The 16,859-nt window shown below is 44.8% G+C and overlaps 1 protein-coding gene across 5 annotated transcripts in view; it reads right to left on the minus strand.

Moving 5' to 3' along the window:
* tox2 (TOX high mobility group box family member 2) overlaps window positions 1-16,859 on the minus strand; it is a 118,977-nt gene that overhangs the window by 12,611 nt on the left and 89,507 nt on the right. For 3 of the 5 annotated variants that reach the window (XM_064304085.1, XM_064304084.1, XM_064304083.1), the window contains 2 exons: window positions 8,978-9,193; window positions 566-793 (listed from right to left, as the gene is read on the minus strand). In XM_064304085.1, the coding sequence (XP_064160155.1) occupies window positions 566-793; window positions 8,978-9,193 (444 nt within the window). The remainder of the gene's footprint in view (window positions 1-565; window positions 794-8,977; window positions 9,194-16,859) is intronic. The other 2 variants (XM_064304087.1, XM_064304086.1) reach the window with 1 other exon arrangement.

The raw sequence follows: 16,859 nt of genomic DNA on the forward strand, positions 1-16,859 counted from the left end.
ATTTGATTAATGAATAGTTATTTTGTGTTGGGTTGATTATTATCTATCATCATATAAACACGTAATATTTCACTTGCTTCTGGTGTGATGATAAATAGTTATAATGACACATAAATGCTATTAAACCACTGCCTGCTCAGTTCTGGTACAAATAGATATTTGCTCTTGGGTGTTGTTTGCCATAATAAGAATGGGAGTCACTTTGGGTGACAGCATCCCCAAAGTAAATAAGGGAAATGTAATAACAGAAACCAGGTAGAATGGCTATACTATACTATTATACTCGTGCTCTTTCAGCTAACGATCTAGCTCATCATATAGCAATAGTTGCTAGGGTCCAATGCACAGGTGTCAAACTCCAGTCCAGTGTCTGTCGGTTTTTGTGTTTCATTTAAGTCACTGATTGGCTAAGGAATCCACACGCCTTGTTCTCAAGGCCTTAATTGGCGGCCGATTGAATGGAAACCACAAAAACCCACAGACACCGTGGCCCCCTCAGGATTCAGTTTGACACCCCTGGTCTCACGAAAGTCAAAGAAGGGGAGAGGAAGAGGGCGTTTCTCACCTGTTTCTGCTCCTCCCCCAGGCTGTCCCACATGGAGGCCACGATCTTGGAGACGTCCCCGAAGGTGGCGTTGGGGTTCTGGCCCTTGATGGCGGCCTGCGTGTCCCTGAAGAAGAGCGCGTAGGCCGAGACGGGCTTCTGCGGCTCGTTGGGGTCCTTCTTCTTCTTCTTCTTCTGGGGCTTGGGCTTCTTGATCATCTCCGATGAAGGCCGTTTCTCCCCGGCGATCTGGTGAGTCAGAGAGGAATGAGAGAAACTAAGCCACCGCTAGTCTAAAGTTTGTCCTCGCTAAAACAGCGTGTTGGGGCTGGGTTCTATCACTATCTGCCATGAACTTTGATGAGGTTAACTAAATGCAGGTGTCTTGACCAACATTGTTTGGTGATTTCAGAATTCACCAAAATTAACTTGCTAAATATTGATTGTGAAGAACAGCCAACACTTGAATTTCTTTTTTTAGTCAGGTTAAAAAAACATGTTGATTGAATTCAGTCTAAAGTATTGGACAAATGTTGATTGAATCCAGGCTGTGGTAAGCTGCAAATGGAAGCCATCTGTTCAATTAGACAAAGCAGGGTAAGGATGACAAACAGCCGCCTATATTGCTTTACCCCCATTATGAGCGACTAATTTATGCAACTTTATTAAGGTTTATCCTTTTTTTGCACATTGCCTTTTCTTTTTCCACAATTGTTTGCACTGGTCACTAATATGAAACAAAGAAATCCTTTCTGAGATCCATTACTCTAATTTAAGGACCAATGGCATTTTGGTTGCATTTAACAGATGCCTGAATGTGGTGAGTTAAATGAATCTGCTACAAGTGATTTGTCTGAGGATTTATGATTCTCGTACTTGAAAAATGAACTGGCCACATGCAACCTCAGAGATATTCAAAGTATAATGACCTCCTCTGATGTCACCCAGATGTGAATAATATCTGCTCACATCTAAGCGTACGGAAGGTCACAATTTTGTCTCAATAAAAGCAGAATTGCACATAGGATTTCTCAAAGATCAAAGAGCAGCATTTTGCAGAGCAATAGGCCTTTCTTTGGGGCCTTGCTACCCATTGGTTAAAACCAATGTGTTCAAGCTACCACTGAAAACTATGATAGTCAGCACACAGACAATGTGTAAAGGCCATTTGAACAAAGTAAAATTTGGATTTCATATATTTTGCTTGTAGACAAATGTACAAATAAAGATAAGTCCATTGTTTACAGAATAGCAGGGTGGCTGACTGTTATAAACTTAAAACAGGAAGATACCAGAAATATTTACATTTAAGCTGTCAATAAATTTGAGCTGTTGTATCAAGCTAATATTAGCCCACAGTACTGTTCATAACACATACTCCCCAAGTTTTTTTACTGTTTGTTTCAGCTGTGTAAATTGAAGGCAAAAGCCAAACCATCAGAACCCTTAATTCTGTCATTTACAGTAGGTGCCCAGAAATGCAGGTGAACTAAATTGAAGAATGGCAGCTAAAAACATAATTGTACATCACCAACAGACCGGGTTTGAAAATGCAAACACTGCATAGAGGTCTGTCTATTATGAGTATACTGCACATGCATATTTTGTCTCAGTTATTTTTTTTTTTTTTAAACATATGTACATATTTTGGTGAAAAGCTACAGAGCTGCCAGAAGAGGCATCCTTTTCATTGCCTTAATGATGGCTGCTTCTTGGCTTTCAGCTATACAATCCACAGCTTTCTATAGACAATACTTCAAATTATAGATTTGGGGAATTCAAAACTCATCTGCACCTGCAAGCAATGTGCTGTAGTCAGGGAGGGAGAGAGTGTGAGAGAGGGAGAGAAGCAGAGGGAGAGGCAAAGAGAGGGAGAGAGGGAGAGGCAGAGGGAGAGGGAGAGAGAAAGAGAGGGAGAAGGAGAGGGAGAGAGAGACAGACAGAGGGGAGAGAGACTCTTCAATAAACACTCAGCTCAAAATAAAATTTTGAAAAGTTAAGAGCTGTGGAAACGTAAGTGAATCAAAGTGACAGACAGTTGCCTCGGGGACACAGAAATATCTTAAGAAACATAATACGGTGTATTCCTAGAAACAGTAGGACACAGTAAAAGCTAAAAGATATCTCAGCGCCAATGCTGGCCTTGAGGAGGTAGGATGACCCACAACACACACACACACACACACACACACAAATCAAAACCTACACACGATGCAGTGCAGCAAGAATCAGACATACCAAGCAGAGGCCATTCCTTTCTTTTCAGCAACAGCTAATTGGCCGCAATGGCATTTTTTGAAAAGCTAAGGTGCGGAAAAGGGTAATGGTAACATCACCAATAAAGAGTCATTTTCTGGGCTGAAACACATCTGCTTGCTATTCAGGGCCTATCCACGGTGTCCTTCAATAGACAGTTGGATCTGTTTTCCGACTATCGTTTTAGTGTTCTCGAGGGTACAGTGATGTGAACACATGCTTCACCTCTGCGTCCCTCCTCACATTCAAGAGGTCAGTCCAAGAACAGAAAGGCATTATATCATTCAGGTTACAATGCATCCTTTAGGGGTTTAAAAGTGTACTAAATCATACATATTTGAAATGTGAATTCATGTTAATAGTAGACACACAGCTGTGAAACTACACTACATGGCCAAAAGTACGTGGACACCTGATTTCCAGCATCTCATCCAAAATTATGAGCATTAATATGGAGCTGATCTACCCTTTGCTCCTATAACCACCTCCTCTCTGCTGGGAAGGCTTTATACTAGATGTAGGGATTCGCTTCCATTCAGCCGGAAGAGCTGATGTGAGGTCAGGCACTGATTGGGCGATTAAGCCTGGCTCGCAGTCTGCTTTCCAGTTGATCCCAAAGGTGTTGGATGGGGTTGAGTTCAGTGTTCTGCAGGCCAGTCAAGTTTTTCCACACCATTCTCTCAACAAAACCATTTCTGTATGGGTATCGCTGTGTGCCCGGGGGCACTGTTATGCTGAAACAGGAAAGGGCCTTGCCCAAACTGCTGGGGAAGCACAGAATCATCTAGAATGTGATTGTACGCTGTCGCATTAAGATTTGTCTATACTGGAACTAAGGGGTCTAGTCCAAGCCATGAAAAACAGCCCCAGACCAAGGGGTGTCCAGATACTTTTGGTCATATTAATATGAGCAAAATGACCAAATAAACCTGGCCAGAATTCTGTGTACAGTAAAGCTTGCACAGTATCAAACCACACACAACATAAGCCTTTTATGGAAATTGCTCCTCTGTTGCCTGGAAGATGTAAAAGAGCACATAAAACATTCCTAGAAAAAGCACTAAAATATTCAGTTTAAAATTGATTGCTTAATGCAAGCTGGCCTGTACTGGCTTCAATAACATCCCATTAGAATCAGTTCTACACGAGTTGATCTCGTCTTTGGTGAACTTGGGGAAATGTGTTCCTTTTCTAAAGCACTGAAAAAAAATAAAATGAACCAATTTCATTATTTAAGAGGGTGGAAATGGACCTACATTTATTCAATGGCACATTTTCAGAAAAAAAAATTAAGTGATATTAAAAACAGCAGAGACATCGACCTCCATAGTAGGAAGGTGAGAAATCTATTTTTGATCCAAATAATCTTCTAGCACTTGCTAAAATATCATTAGATGCACGTTATGGCTGAATATCTGATAAATAATTAGGTGCTATATCATGAGGGATTTGCATGCATAAGATAAGACATATAAGTACAGATTATCTCATTGCAATGACTTTGAGCGGACTTTGAGCGGATAAGGTTTGGGATAAGGCCAATTGGCAAATAATCCAACCTGTGCCCAACCTATATTCAGAACCAATTCAGCCGTCTATACAAATCTGTGACTAGATTAATCAAATATCTTTCCCCATTAGATCATGTACTCTGTCGTGGACTTAAACCAACCAATTTTAAGAACAGGAAATTAAGTTTGTAATGTAATGTAGCAGGCATCCTTTTCAAATGACAAAGTAAGAAAACATGCTGAGCTCGAACCAACGGCACTATTGTCCCCCCCCCCCGCATACCTCCTAATTCACTGTGGCTGAAGGCCGGGGACTCGTCTTCGAGAGGGCAGCGATGGAAAAACTCCATTACCGCTCTCTCTAAGGGGCTCTTTCCGATTGGCAATCCATTACCGTATTGCTTCCGCCCTCATTAAACCAGGCATGGCTTCGCACGTGTCGCGTGTGCGTTATATTTTATACTAGATACTACATGGAGGGAGAGGGTCGATTTTTTATAACCAAAAAAAGTTGAATACAGGAGATGTGTAAGGTCAAGTTCTGTCACCAGAACAAGGGACATAGGGAACATTAGTAACAGGTGAATTATCGCATTGATATCTCAGTGTTATCAATCACACAGGGTGCTCAATCCATGGAACATCTTGCCAGGTCATGGAGTAAAGGAAAAGTTCCACGGAGTTACATGACTTAATGATATAACTTGCTAATATGAATATAACGTTTATGTTTGTAATACACCCAAAAAAGATACATTGCTGAGTATGGCATATATCATATCAGAAAATACAGAAATTATTCATTTTAAATCAGTAGCTGACTCTTTGCAACATGGGAAAATAAAGGTCAAAATTCACCAGCCACAGACCGCTTCGTACACCGTTTTCTCGGAAGCCACAGAAACAGCCATTTCCAGCGACGGCTGGAAACCCTTTCCTCTCCCGCCCATTTCTCACTCTCCAGTAACGACTTTTATTGCATTTTTGGAGTGTGCAGTTTCATTAAAAAATAATCAGCTTCTACTTTTATGCAATGAGGCAAAAAGTGTTTGAAATGACATCTGTTCTTCCCCCGCTTTGATGTGAACGCTGAATAAATTGGACGGGGGGCTAATGGAAAGACACACCGAAAGGGGAAATAATAATCGCTCGTGTTTCTGTATCGCCGGGCACATTGCGACACGGTGCCCGCCAGGAAAGGAAAACACTGTTTTCTGAAAACGTGCCATTCTCAGCCCAACGCTCGCATACATACACGTTGCTGAATGTAAAACAAATTTTTTTATAACAAAACTATATACTTAGGCAGGAATTATGCAGGATTCAATTATGCAGATTGTTTTGATTATTTCATTCCCTCGGACACAGTAAAACTAATCGGTGAGACATTTTGCTGGTGGTGAATTTCAGTGTTCTTTGTTGAGTGGATATGCACAAATTAAACAAATTTCATTCAAAGCGAAAAATGATTGGTACAGTACAAGCAAATGTGCTGTGCGGTGCACGTAGAGACCACGAAACAAGTTGCATTTTCAGCATCACTTTGCTACATGCTGTTCCTCTGGACTGGATGTATTGTGGTAGTAGTACTTAAACAACACTGACACGACCACTTAGAGTTGGTTCAGAGAGAAAGAAAATACAAAAAAAATGCAGAGAAGGCTGTTCGTCTGGACGTTCCGAGCGTGCGGAACTAGCGGCCTTGGACTTGCCGTGCGCTTGCTGCTGTACTTCGCCCTAGGAAAGCAGAAATATCTGTTTCTGCATCCAGACGGACCTACACAGCTGCCTGGATTCAGGCGAAATGCTGATACTACCATCAGCCGGACATCAGATAAGCAGAGACTCTGCCTGGCGGACAGGCCGCTCTGTGGACAACCAGTCCTGGCTGCGAAACAGTGACTCTGTTTAAATAAGGAACCGTACATCATTTACCCTTCCCTTGCCTTAACTCCACTGCATCTTTTATCGCATTTCTGTAAAGCCCTTCTGGACTGCATTTGTGTACTGAATGTATGTATCTACACAAAGCGGCGTTTATCTTTATATTACTATTATTAACATTAACAATAATATATATTTTTTTTCTTTCAGCACTTATTTGCATACATTAAGGCCCCTTTTCCCCCATAACCATCTCTGTTCCACAAAGCTGTTCCAACCAGCCAACTACTGCATGCGGCCTTCAGTAAGCAGATGGTAGCGCGCGTGTAGAACAGGAGCATAATTAGCTTAGCATTGCATTTAGCATCCTCCCCAGGCATCGGCGTGCGCACGCCCAGACAGTCCTACACGGCGACGCCATTAATTGGACATTGGCGTCATTCCCGTGGCTTGCATAAGAGGAACGGCACTCGCTCAAACGCGATCTCTCTCCTCAAAGGCCACGGTCGTCTTTTTTTTTGGGGGGGGGGGGGGGGGAGCGTAGTTAGAGGCGAGGCGCTGTGATAATGAAGAGGGAGCGACAGGTCGGTCCTCACCGTTGGCCACACATTCTTTTTGACAGCCGCCCCGCTGCGCCGCTCTCCAAACAGAAGGGAGACCTGTTCCTCCGAGTCGGGGCGGTTCCCAGTAATTGGATTTTCGAGCGAGATTGGAGGAAATCAAAATAAAATTGAGGGAACGGCGCTGATTTTGAAGAGGCTCTCGAGCGACTCTCTCGTATCAGGCGGTGAGCCGACTGCGGGGAGGAGGGAGGAAAGGAAGGAAAAAAAACCAAACGAGACCGCGGTGACGCGTCAGTCCGACGCGCTCTCGGCTGGGCGGGTAGCGAACACGCGTCGCGCTGCTATTGACTTGAACCGCATCGCATTGCGCCGACTAAGCGCGTACGGCTTCGGACAGGGGCAGCGACGACAGAGACCGGCATTTCATTTTCTTTTTGCGCCCTCCGATTTCACTCTCAGGAGACATACACTAGAGGTCAGTGTGTACACAGGCCCTTCTCCGCTTGGAAAAATACAAGGATTCATCCCACTGCATTGCAGGTACCCAGACAAGATCCTCGAAACATCTGCAAAGGCCAGAGTTTGGGGGTGGAATAGACAGTGCTCTGTATGTGTAACTTGGCATTTTTGTATGTTGAAAACGTGTTTTTCATCACATGCTACATGCTACACACTATGCACACGCGTGGGGAAAATAAACCAAAATGAGGGCTTGTTTCCTTGGGGCTCTGCCAGGGACGCAGGACTGACTTTTTGTTTTATGCTACACGCAAACTGACTGAGGCAAACCTAATATGGACGTCGTGCTCTTGATTACACTTGTGTCCTGCATGCTGCGGTTTGATTCTATCCGGGCCTCAGCAGCCAAACGGAAGCCGAGAGCGGGCAGCCGGAACACTGGGAGCCCCCATTCATAAAAGACCTGCCGCGGATATTTTTCAGCAAGGCTGCTGCTCAAGACTCAAGCGTTTCAGCACGCTGCCTTAATCAGTGAAGTGGTGTTGTAAGCTGATGATGACTGTAAACAGTAACACTCGAGTCAAAAATGTCACCACAGGTGTAAAAGTTCACGAGAGGCAAATAACCAATGTTCCTTTACCAAATCCTTTTTAGATTTACTGAGAGCTAAGAACTCTTTAATAGCCTTACCTAAATGGGGGCTCTGAATGACAGGTCCTCTAATTAACTTGTGTAACTGTGGTGGGCATTTTAAAGTAGAGGTTTATAAAATGGCCATCGGCACACATCTGCACATTTGCCACTTGTGCTTATATTGTAATAGTTGCCTAATACCAAAATGACAGTTATGATACATAAATATACAAATCAGTCTACTCACATGATAACTTTGTCCACTGAGAATGTGGACAACTGTTTTTGACCACTATGGTCTACTAGTCGAACAATCAGTGCTATAATTTGTAATTGTTTTCACAAAAGAACAGGGGTATAATTGTAAATACCCATACCCAAGTTAATTTCCTTTGTGTAACAAGTATAACAGGGCAAGCAGAACAAAAAATAAAGTAAAAAAAAAAATGACGCCATTGACAGGAATTTTAACCTGAAAAAAAATGTTCCTAATAGCCAAAACATAATTAAATCTCCCGAGACACCTTTTAAAAAAAAAAAAACTCCTGAATGCCTATCAGAACTAAGTGTGGTGTAATATATTCATGACTAATGAAAGGCGAGAACGAAGTGCCAAGAATGTCAAACTGTAAAGAAACATGGAGTTTAAAGTGTGATTCGATGCAGGGATGAGTTCTGCTTTGGTTAAGTGACTAGTCAACATGCAGTATTCATTGCACGGTGCAGTCATATGAATATCTGCATATTTGCCCCTGGCTGGTCTTATGGTGGAAATCCCTACACACGCGTCCACACTCATTAATCCTCTGGAATTTACGAGAGGTTGTATCCTCATGGGTTGTTCCAGGAATTCTCATGTACTGCAGTTTCAAACTAAAAAAAATCATAATTAAATACTCAGACTGACCATTTCACATACGTTACTTATGAATTAACTCAGGTGTTCCCAAGAAACCTGTGATTTCTTGTTTATTTGACCTTTTAAGGGTCAGGAATGCAATCACGGCTGAGGTGACACAAACCAGCTCCTCTCCCAAGCGCGCCCGTCCCCCAACAGCCCCCTCACCGAACACCCGGCCAGCAAACAAAACAAAACAAAAAAAAAAAAGAAGTTTCCACACAAATACCTTTGAGTGGGAATCAGTTTCCTCTTCCTGGGCGGAGCCGGAGGGGGAGGGCGTGGCCGATTTACTTCCCGGAGGTGAGGGAGAACCGTGGGCAAGGGAGCTGAGCTGGGACAGTGCGGTCATGTGACGGGACAGTATCCTAGGCGATCTGTTTATCAGCGGGCCGCGACGGGCGCTGTCATAACGCGAGCCGTCCGGGAGAGCCATCTCCTGGATCTGGGTGAGAAAAGAAGACCAGCTTTACTAAAAAAAAAATTTCTGTTTCCCAATTGCCTATCGTGGAGAGACACACCCCCCTCCTCTCCTCTCCTCTCCTCTCCGTCTCGTTAGAGGGGGGAGACCAAGGAGATTCCGGGGATGGGGGGGAGAAATGAGATCTGCCCCCCCAGACGGCCCACTGGTCCCGCTCTGCACCCCTCGGCTGGTCAGACTTGCCCCGGTTCTCGCACTCTCCTCAGGGATGGAAATCGTGCCGAGGCCTCCTCCTCCCGGCTCCTCCCGCGGTCACGGTCGCGGTCACAGACGTGCCCCCTCAACTTTTTAATAACGCCCAAACTAAGCAACTCCAAAACAACTGGCTAGCTACATGGCAGCATCACTGCTCAGTGCAGGTATGTCAGTGGTCATACCCAGCCAAATCGCCAACGCCAAAGTGTTTTCAGAATGGCAGTTGGGAAAAATGGCAATTAATTTTTGCCATTTCCGGCAAGTAACGCATTACACATGTTGAATTCCTGAACACTCCTTTTCCTCCCACACCTCCTGTTCCTACTCATTTCTAAGGATGCATTCACCAGAAAGTGCCCAAAAATGAAACAACCATTTTGAAAAGGGGTGTAACACTCCCATCTGCTGATGACAAGCTTAGAAAAACGCAACGCTGTCAATTTTCGGTGAGTGCATTCCTTTGTCTGTCTAATTTAAAGGTGCACAGTCGTGTTACTGCGAACGCTGATTGGCTAGTGCTGGCTATATAGCTGTTCGTTGTCCAGAAGTATTCTGTTAGATAGTATCTTTCTCTGGACCTACCTGAAGCAGTGATTAAGCTTATCTTGCCTAGAGGTAAATTAATTATAAATGACCAGGTTGTGTTCTGCCAAGGAAAAAAGTCTTAATCATATCTTTTGACCGCTGCCTCTTTTAAAAGGTTCAAAGGGGCACTGTTCGAAAGGTTTTCCTGAACTAAAGAAGTAATAATGGTTAACTATTTATGGACACTATCCTTTACTCCTTTGTGTTTAACCGTGACTTAGAAGCAAACACAAGCATTAAACCTTTTCTTTGCAAGCTAAATGAGCTGCTTTTTACTGATTGCTGACCCCGTTTGTGAAGAGAAAACAAAAAAAAACAACATAATTACGGCTTTAATCGTCAGTCAGCTGAGGGCCGTTGATTGAGTCTCCAGATGCCGTCTTGTTTCTGTTGCTCTTATCACATCTGACGTTATGTTTAGACGGCTGCGTCAAAACACGGCTCTGCCATTCGTCTGCCGTTCGGACTGAAGAGACGACGCTCGCGTTCGCGCTAGCGCAAACGAGACCGGGCCTTTCAGCGGCCGCCGCGGTTTCCGCCGACGCGGCGTGGCCGGGCGAACGAGCAGGGATCACAGAGCCGCACGCCGCCATTTGTTAATCGAGCGCAAACGTTCGTAAGTTAAAAAAAAAATAATAATAAAAAATCGAATTAGATTAATGTTTTGCTAACAAGATCAGGTTGCAGGGCCCCAGTAGATCCGATCTTAATAAACGGCAGTGAAGCATGTGTGCAGCAGACCTGGCTGTACAGTCATGATAATTGGCCCCGGTGGGTTTCTGGAATAAAATGCAGTGTAATGATGTGGGGGGGGGCGGGGACTGAACAGTTATTAGCCCGAATACATGCCCAGTGCATTACGTTGGTGCTCCCATCACCGTTTGGCAACAAAACGCTGGCTCAACAAAAGGTGTTAGAACACCAAATGACCCTGCAGCATTTACATCGCCCCCCACACACCCCCTCAATAAAAAAAAAATATTTAAAAGGCCCAAATAACTAAATAACTCAAAACACTGTCACTCTAATTCCCCAGCACACTTTGCATTTTTTGGGTGGACTTGCCCTTTAAGGGACCACTCAAACCACAAAGCAGCGAAAAACCAATTAATCAAACATGAATGGGCTATCATAGCAAGAGCTGGGCTATTTCCATAGCAACAGCCTCGGGGTAAAAGCCTCACCCTTAAGTCTGAACACACAACGTTTCTTCACAAACAGCACAGAAGGCCGGGGTTGCGGAACAAGACTCTGCGTAAGGAGCCCAAAAAAATGCAGAGGGGACATTTTTCACAAACCGAGGCTCTGCTTATTTTCTTTTTTTTTTTTCTCTAGGCTCCTTGGGTAAAGCACATTTTTGGAGAAATGAATTATGAATGCGCGAATATGCTTACTGTTCAATCGTGATTACAGTAGCTATTTTTCCTCCCTCTGTCACTTCCATCAGAGAACACACACTGTTATGCATTGACATCTGTCTCTACCTCTAGTAATATTCTATAGTTTTCTCATTAGTCTAGAGTATTAGTTGGGAATAAAATCACATCACTGCTATTAATAATAATACATAACAAATAACATTGAACCTCATAATCATCATCATCAACAACAACATCATCATCATCATCAGTTTAAGCAAAACCGCCTTAGCCAACCAAGACGATGCGCGGTGACCGTTACCGGAACTGAACATTAGCGACTTGCGTACGTCCAGTCACGTTTAACGGCCGTAGACCGGAACTCGGGAACATCGAAGAAGGCCGGCGGTCCAGCCGCTGTACGGTAAAGGCGCACACCTACACAAAAACACGGTTCGCTCTGACGAGCAGCCGATCTCCCGCCCCCGCTTTCAGTTCAGTTCCCGTCTGTCCTCGCGAAACGCAATAAAAGGCCAGCTTTATAAACAGGGCTTAAATGTCGGCGGACCGCACCGCGTTTGCGTGGTGATGTGCGATGCGCGTACGCTGCAAGCCCTCGCCGTTCTCTCTGCGAACCCGGTTCGCGAACATAAACGTGATATCCCTAATGACAGGAAAAACAACATTTGCATTTAGTGTCTCACTTTGACTAAAGATCGTGTCGTGTTAGTCAGAAATCACGTTGAAATGGGCTAATTGTTTTCTTACAGCAGAGACAGAAAAAGCGAGAGAGAGAGAGAGAGAGAGAGGCCATTTAACAGTACCGTATTTTAGCAGTTAATCACGTGATGTGACTGCTGTATAAACATTATGAAAAGATAGTAAAAAAAAAAGGTTGGTGGTTGCCATAGGTACTGTATTCTATTGTTTAATGGTGTCGCCTACTGAGGTTGGGGTGGGGGAAGCTAACATGCTGTACTAGCTTTATTTAGCTCCTAGCGCTTCTCTTTCAGAGGCCAAGAGGTAACGGAGGACAAATTTATATGGCCCGCAAAAAGGCTTCCACTCTTCTTTTGTCTTTTTGCTCACTTTACGTTTCTCTCTTCTAGCCTACCGAGAAAGTCGGCCTTCATTTTGAGCTGCAGGTGATATACTTTCAGCGTGATGTAGGGGGCACGCGCTTACAAGCTGGCGTGCGTGTGCACGCGCAGAAACGCACACTGTCACAACAGTGTGTACACACATGCACTCACAATTTTAACACACCCACACAAGCATACAATCTCTCTCTCTCTGCCTCTCTCTCTCTGTCTCTGTGTCACAAACACACACACATATACACAAACATGAACACACACACACTGTAGACACACAAACATACACACATACACCCACACACACACACGCACATATAAACACGCACGGAATACAAAGTGTAGTTTTACCTTTTATCAGGACATCTGTTCTGTTTGGTTTATTGCTAAGGAATGAGTACTGAAGTGTACAGACTGTACATACAGTCAATTACTTCCCCTTCCACAAGAGAGAAATATAAACATACAGCAGATAGTGGTTATGCTTTATTGGAAATGCAGTATTATCACCTAAATGCAATAAAACCCACACAAAAAAAATCCTAACTTGGCGAAAACACAGCAACGGCCTTCCTAAATTCCTTTAGCATGTTTCGAATATCCGAAAACATTCACAATAAATATGTCTTTGGATCACACATGTATGTGATTGCCAAATACAAGTGCAAATTTCAGATTTTAAATGGGTAGGGACAGCACACGGTTGGCTTAAATGAAATCTGAATGAAACATACAAGGCTCTGTCAATGATTTTGTGACATTTATTTTTAATAGAAAAATATGCCTTGTGTTTGTGAGATACACACTATATTGATCTCCATTTCTTTACAACTACCCAGAACAGAATTGCATTTATCTCAATCTTCTAAAAGCAATAAAAAAGAATGAAATAAGAGTACTGAAAAATACACACACACACACACACAGACACACCTGCAAATTTTGCTCCTTGTTACATTTACCATGTCTCAATGCAATCTTGGAGATGTTATTCAAATGAAAGTCGAATAACAAAGGCTTTCCAATTACATACTGCTTCTGTGTGTGCAAGATGAGGTATCAGAGAGTTCTTGTTCTGTGGTCCTCCTGACCTTAAGATTGAAATGGTTTCAATCTCGGCTAAGATTGCCTGCAGCGTTTGATTCACCAGAAGAGATTCAGAAAGCTCGGAGGGCGATGCTATTACAGCCTGGACAACAACAGAATGAGATGGCCACAAGATCGCACATATTTCACCCGTGCTCCTTCTCACAATTATGCGGCTGAAAGCGTATACCACCCGCTTCAGAATCGCATGCGTGCGTCATCGCGGACACGACAGCACTCCCGCAAATCTCATGATCTGCGATAATCAACCGCTCATCGACACGGTTTCATGCATGAGTGGAGTGTATGACTAAACCAGCCGTACCCAACCCTGTTCCTGGAGATCCACCGTCCTGTAGGTTTTCACACCGACCCTAACAAAGCAGACATCATTCAACGGCTGGAGAGCTCACTGAGCTGCTAATTAGTACAATCAGGTGTGCCAATTTAGGGTTGAAATGAAAACCTACAGGATGGTAGATCTCCAGGAACAGGGTTACCACTGGACTAGAGAGTATGTTCATGAGCTCAAGGTCTTTCTGACTCAAATTCAGCCGAAGCTGTGGGGGTGGGGGGGTGGGGGGGTTTGGGATGGACAGAGTGCATTAAAATTACGGTGCGCTCCTTGATGCCGCCGCTCTCGTAATTAGTCCATTACCAGATGAAAGGCCTTAATGGGCGCACGCCATCGTCCCCACGAAACAGAAAGGGAAACGCACCCCTCACGCGTGTCACGGCTCACGCGACTAGCACCATTCTTTGGAGCGGTGAAGAAAAGAGGTGCAGGTCAGCTTTGTTTTGGGTTCGCAGGGTTCCGCTTTCCCTGGCTCATATTCATCGAGCTCCGGGTTACGGGGGCGCTCAAACGTCGCTCCGGCGACGGCGGCGTTTACTCTCTTTCGATGTGCCCCCAACAAACCACCCCCCACCCCCACCCCCCAACGACCATTTCGGCTCAGGACGCCCGGAGAGAAGGGACGGACATCGGAGAATGAAGTCTATGCACACCCCCCTTCCCCCCCCCACCCGCCCCCCGTTTGCGAAGTAGCACCGCGTTCCCACGCACGGCTACGGCACAGGCGATTAGTCCCGCGCGGCACTCCGGCGGATTACATGGGGGATGACCGCGGCAAAGCCGCCACAGTCCGTGCTTTCCCTGCGCTTCGCCATGTCTCTGTGAAAGAGCGGCGGCGGCGGCGGTGGCTAACGCGGAGCGGGAGGCCGGGTTAGGACACGCCTTCACAGCGAGGAGGGGCCCGCGGTGGACCCACACCTGTTCTCGGCACCGCTTCGCAACACCAATCATCCATTCTACGGAGACCCTGTCCAAGGAAGAGGAAGGACCCCTGGAAAGTGCCCGGCACAGTGTCAGCGTCATTAGAGGAGGGAATCACGTTTCTGCGGTAAACACCTGGGCAAAATCTGAGGCCATTTTATTTCCCGGGGCAAGTTTTAGTTTAATGTATCCTCAGAAACTTACTTGGCCTGGTTCGATTAAGACACCGTCACAGGAAAATGCTGACTAAAGCTCCCATTAAAAACGGCACAAGGTTCCAGCCCTTCTGAAATGGGTGGGGAAACCCTGTGTTTTTTTTTTGTATTCCACTTCGGTTTACATGCGGAGAGGCATGCAGATCTGCTAAACGGTACCAGCGGTGCAGAGAGAATCCCGGAGAAAGCGGGAGGCGGTGTGGGAGTGGGGGTGGGAGTGAGGGGGGGGGGGGGGATGCCAAGTAGCCCCCACGTCCCCCGGATTGGAGACATCTTGTCGAGAGTAATAGCCGCCTCGCGCAGGTTCACAGTTGCTATTGTAAAATCACGGAGCGTTTAATTGAAACAAATGACTATAATAATAGAACATTATCCCTGCGGGCTCCGAGCCGTGACAGCCTTAATTATCGCCGCGCTGAGGACTCGCGACGCCGATCCCGCCACGGAAAGGGCCAAACACGTTTTGGGCGGCCGGGGAGAGCGGGCCGCCCCTCGATCGCGCCAAAGCCTCTGCTCCTGCCAAAAAAAAGGCCCCCGTCTTCTCAAACGGTCCTCCTCATCCTCCTCCTCCTCCTCCTCCTCTGGTGTGCTCCATCCATCTTCCGACCCCGCCAAGATCGACTTCACCCCACAAGACTCATTTATAAAGCGCTAAGGAGCATTAATGTGAGAGGGGCTTTATAAATTAGATGCTATTTAAGGTCTCGGAGCACGCCAAGCTCACCCACTTTGGCAAAAGTCATTTTACGTCATCGTACGTTCAGGAGACCTGATGGAACTGAGGTTATTTTCTCCTGAACTCTATTGACAAAGTTTTTTTTTTTTTTTTGACAAAAGGCTAATATTAGATGGTAGTAATTAAAAGCAGGAGGCTGTAAATAAAAATCATTATCTATAAACGATGTGCCATGGGAGACAACCTCTGTATTAAGATATGTAGTTATTAATTATCGCGCTCTGGCAATTCGCACTCTGTCTAATGAGTGTTACTGCAGCAAACACGTCTCATTCGCATCTCGCTGCGCCCCCGTCGTTTCCCTTCGAGGTAAAAGTCGGCCTCCCAGATTCGGTTCCTCGTCGTTTCTGCTAATCCCAGGTAGTAAGCTCGCTTTGCGTAACGTTGAAATCCCTTCGACCGCGCCACTCTAAATTATGCAGCGGCCTTAACAACTGTTGGCCAACGTAATTTAAATTACCCGTCATGAATATTCATTAACCGCAATGAACACTGACTCATGTTTATCGTTCAATCCGTAAATGTTTAACCTTCACTGCCACGTCTTAGTTTAGACTTGATGTCCTGTTTAACCCCACACAGTAACGCATATCGCTGAGTTCAGCTATTTATATTTTTATCTTTATAGGCTGGGGTGAGAATTTATTTTTCCTATAAGTTAATTCACATATTTGATTGATAACACACATGGCTGATAACTAAAAATGTCACATATTTTTTGCAAGTGTAAGCACAAAACAATCCAGTTCGACACAATATACCTGTGTGGCTGACTAACCAGTTAATCGTTTTCTTAACCACCTGTTGTTTTTTCAGGCACCCATAAATGCTTAATAATAGTACTAATTTGGCTACATGCACTTCTTGCATGAGCCATTGTGATTTCACCCTTACGGTGTTTAGCTTTCAACCTGTATATGATCTTTTGAGAAGAGTTTTTTATGGTCAAATTACATTTCACTTCTTTTCCAGAAGGGAAGGGAGGGAAGTGCTCCATACCGTTGCCTTTCCGAATGAGTTTTCCAGAGTAGGGAAATTGACGTGGAGCTGTATGGCCATATTTGCATAGCAGGAATTTTCAATTA

Source organism: Anguilla rostrata, chromosome 13 (assembly GCF_018555375.3).
Source record: "Anguilla rostrata isolate EN2019 chromosome 13, ASM1855537v3, whole genome shotgun sequence".
NCBI classification, from domain to species: domain Eukaryota; kingdom Metazoa; phylum Chordata; class Actinopteri; order Anguilliformes; family Anguillidae; genus Anguilla; species Anguilla rostrata.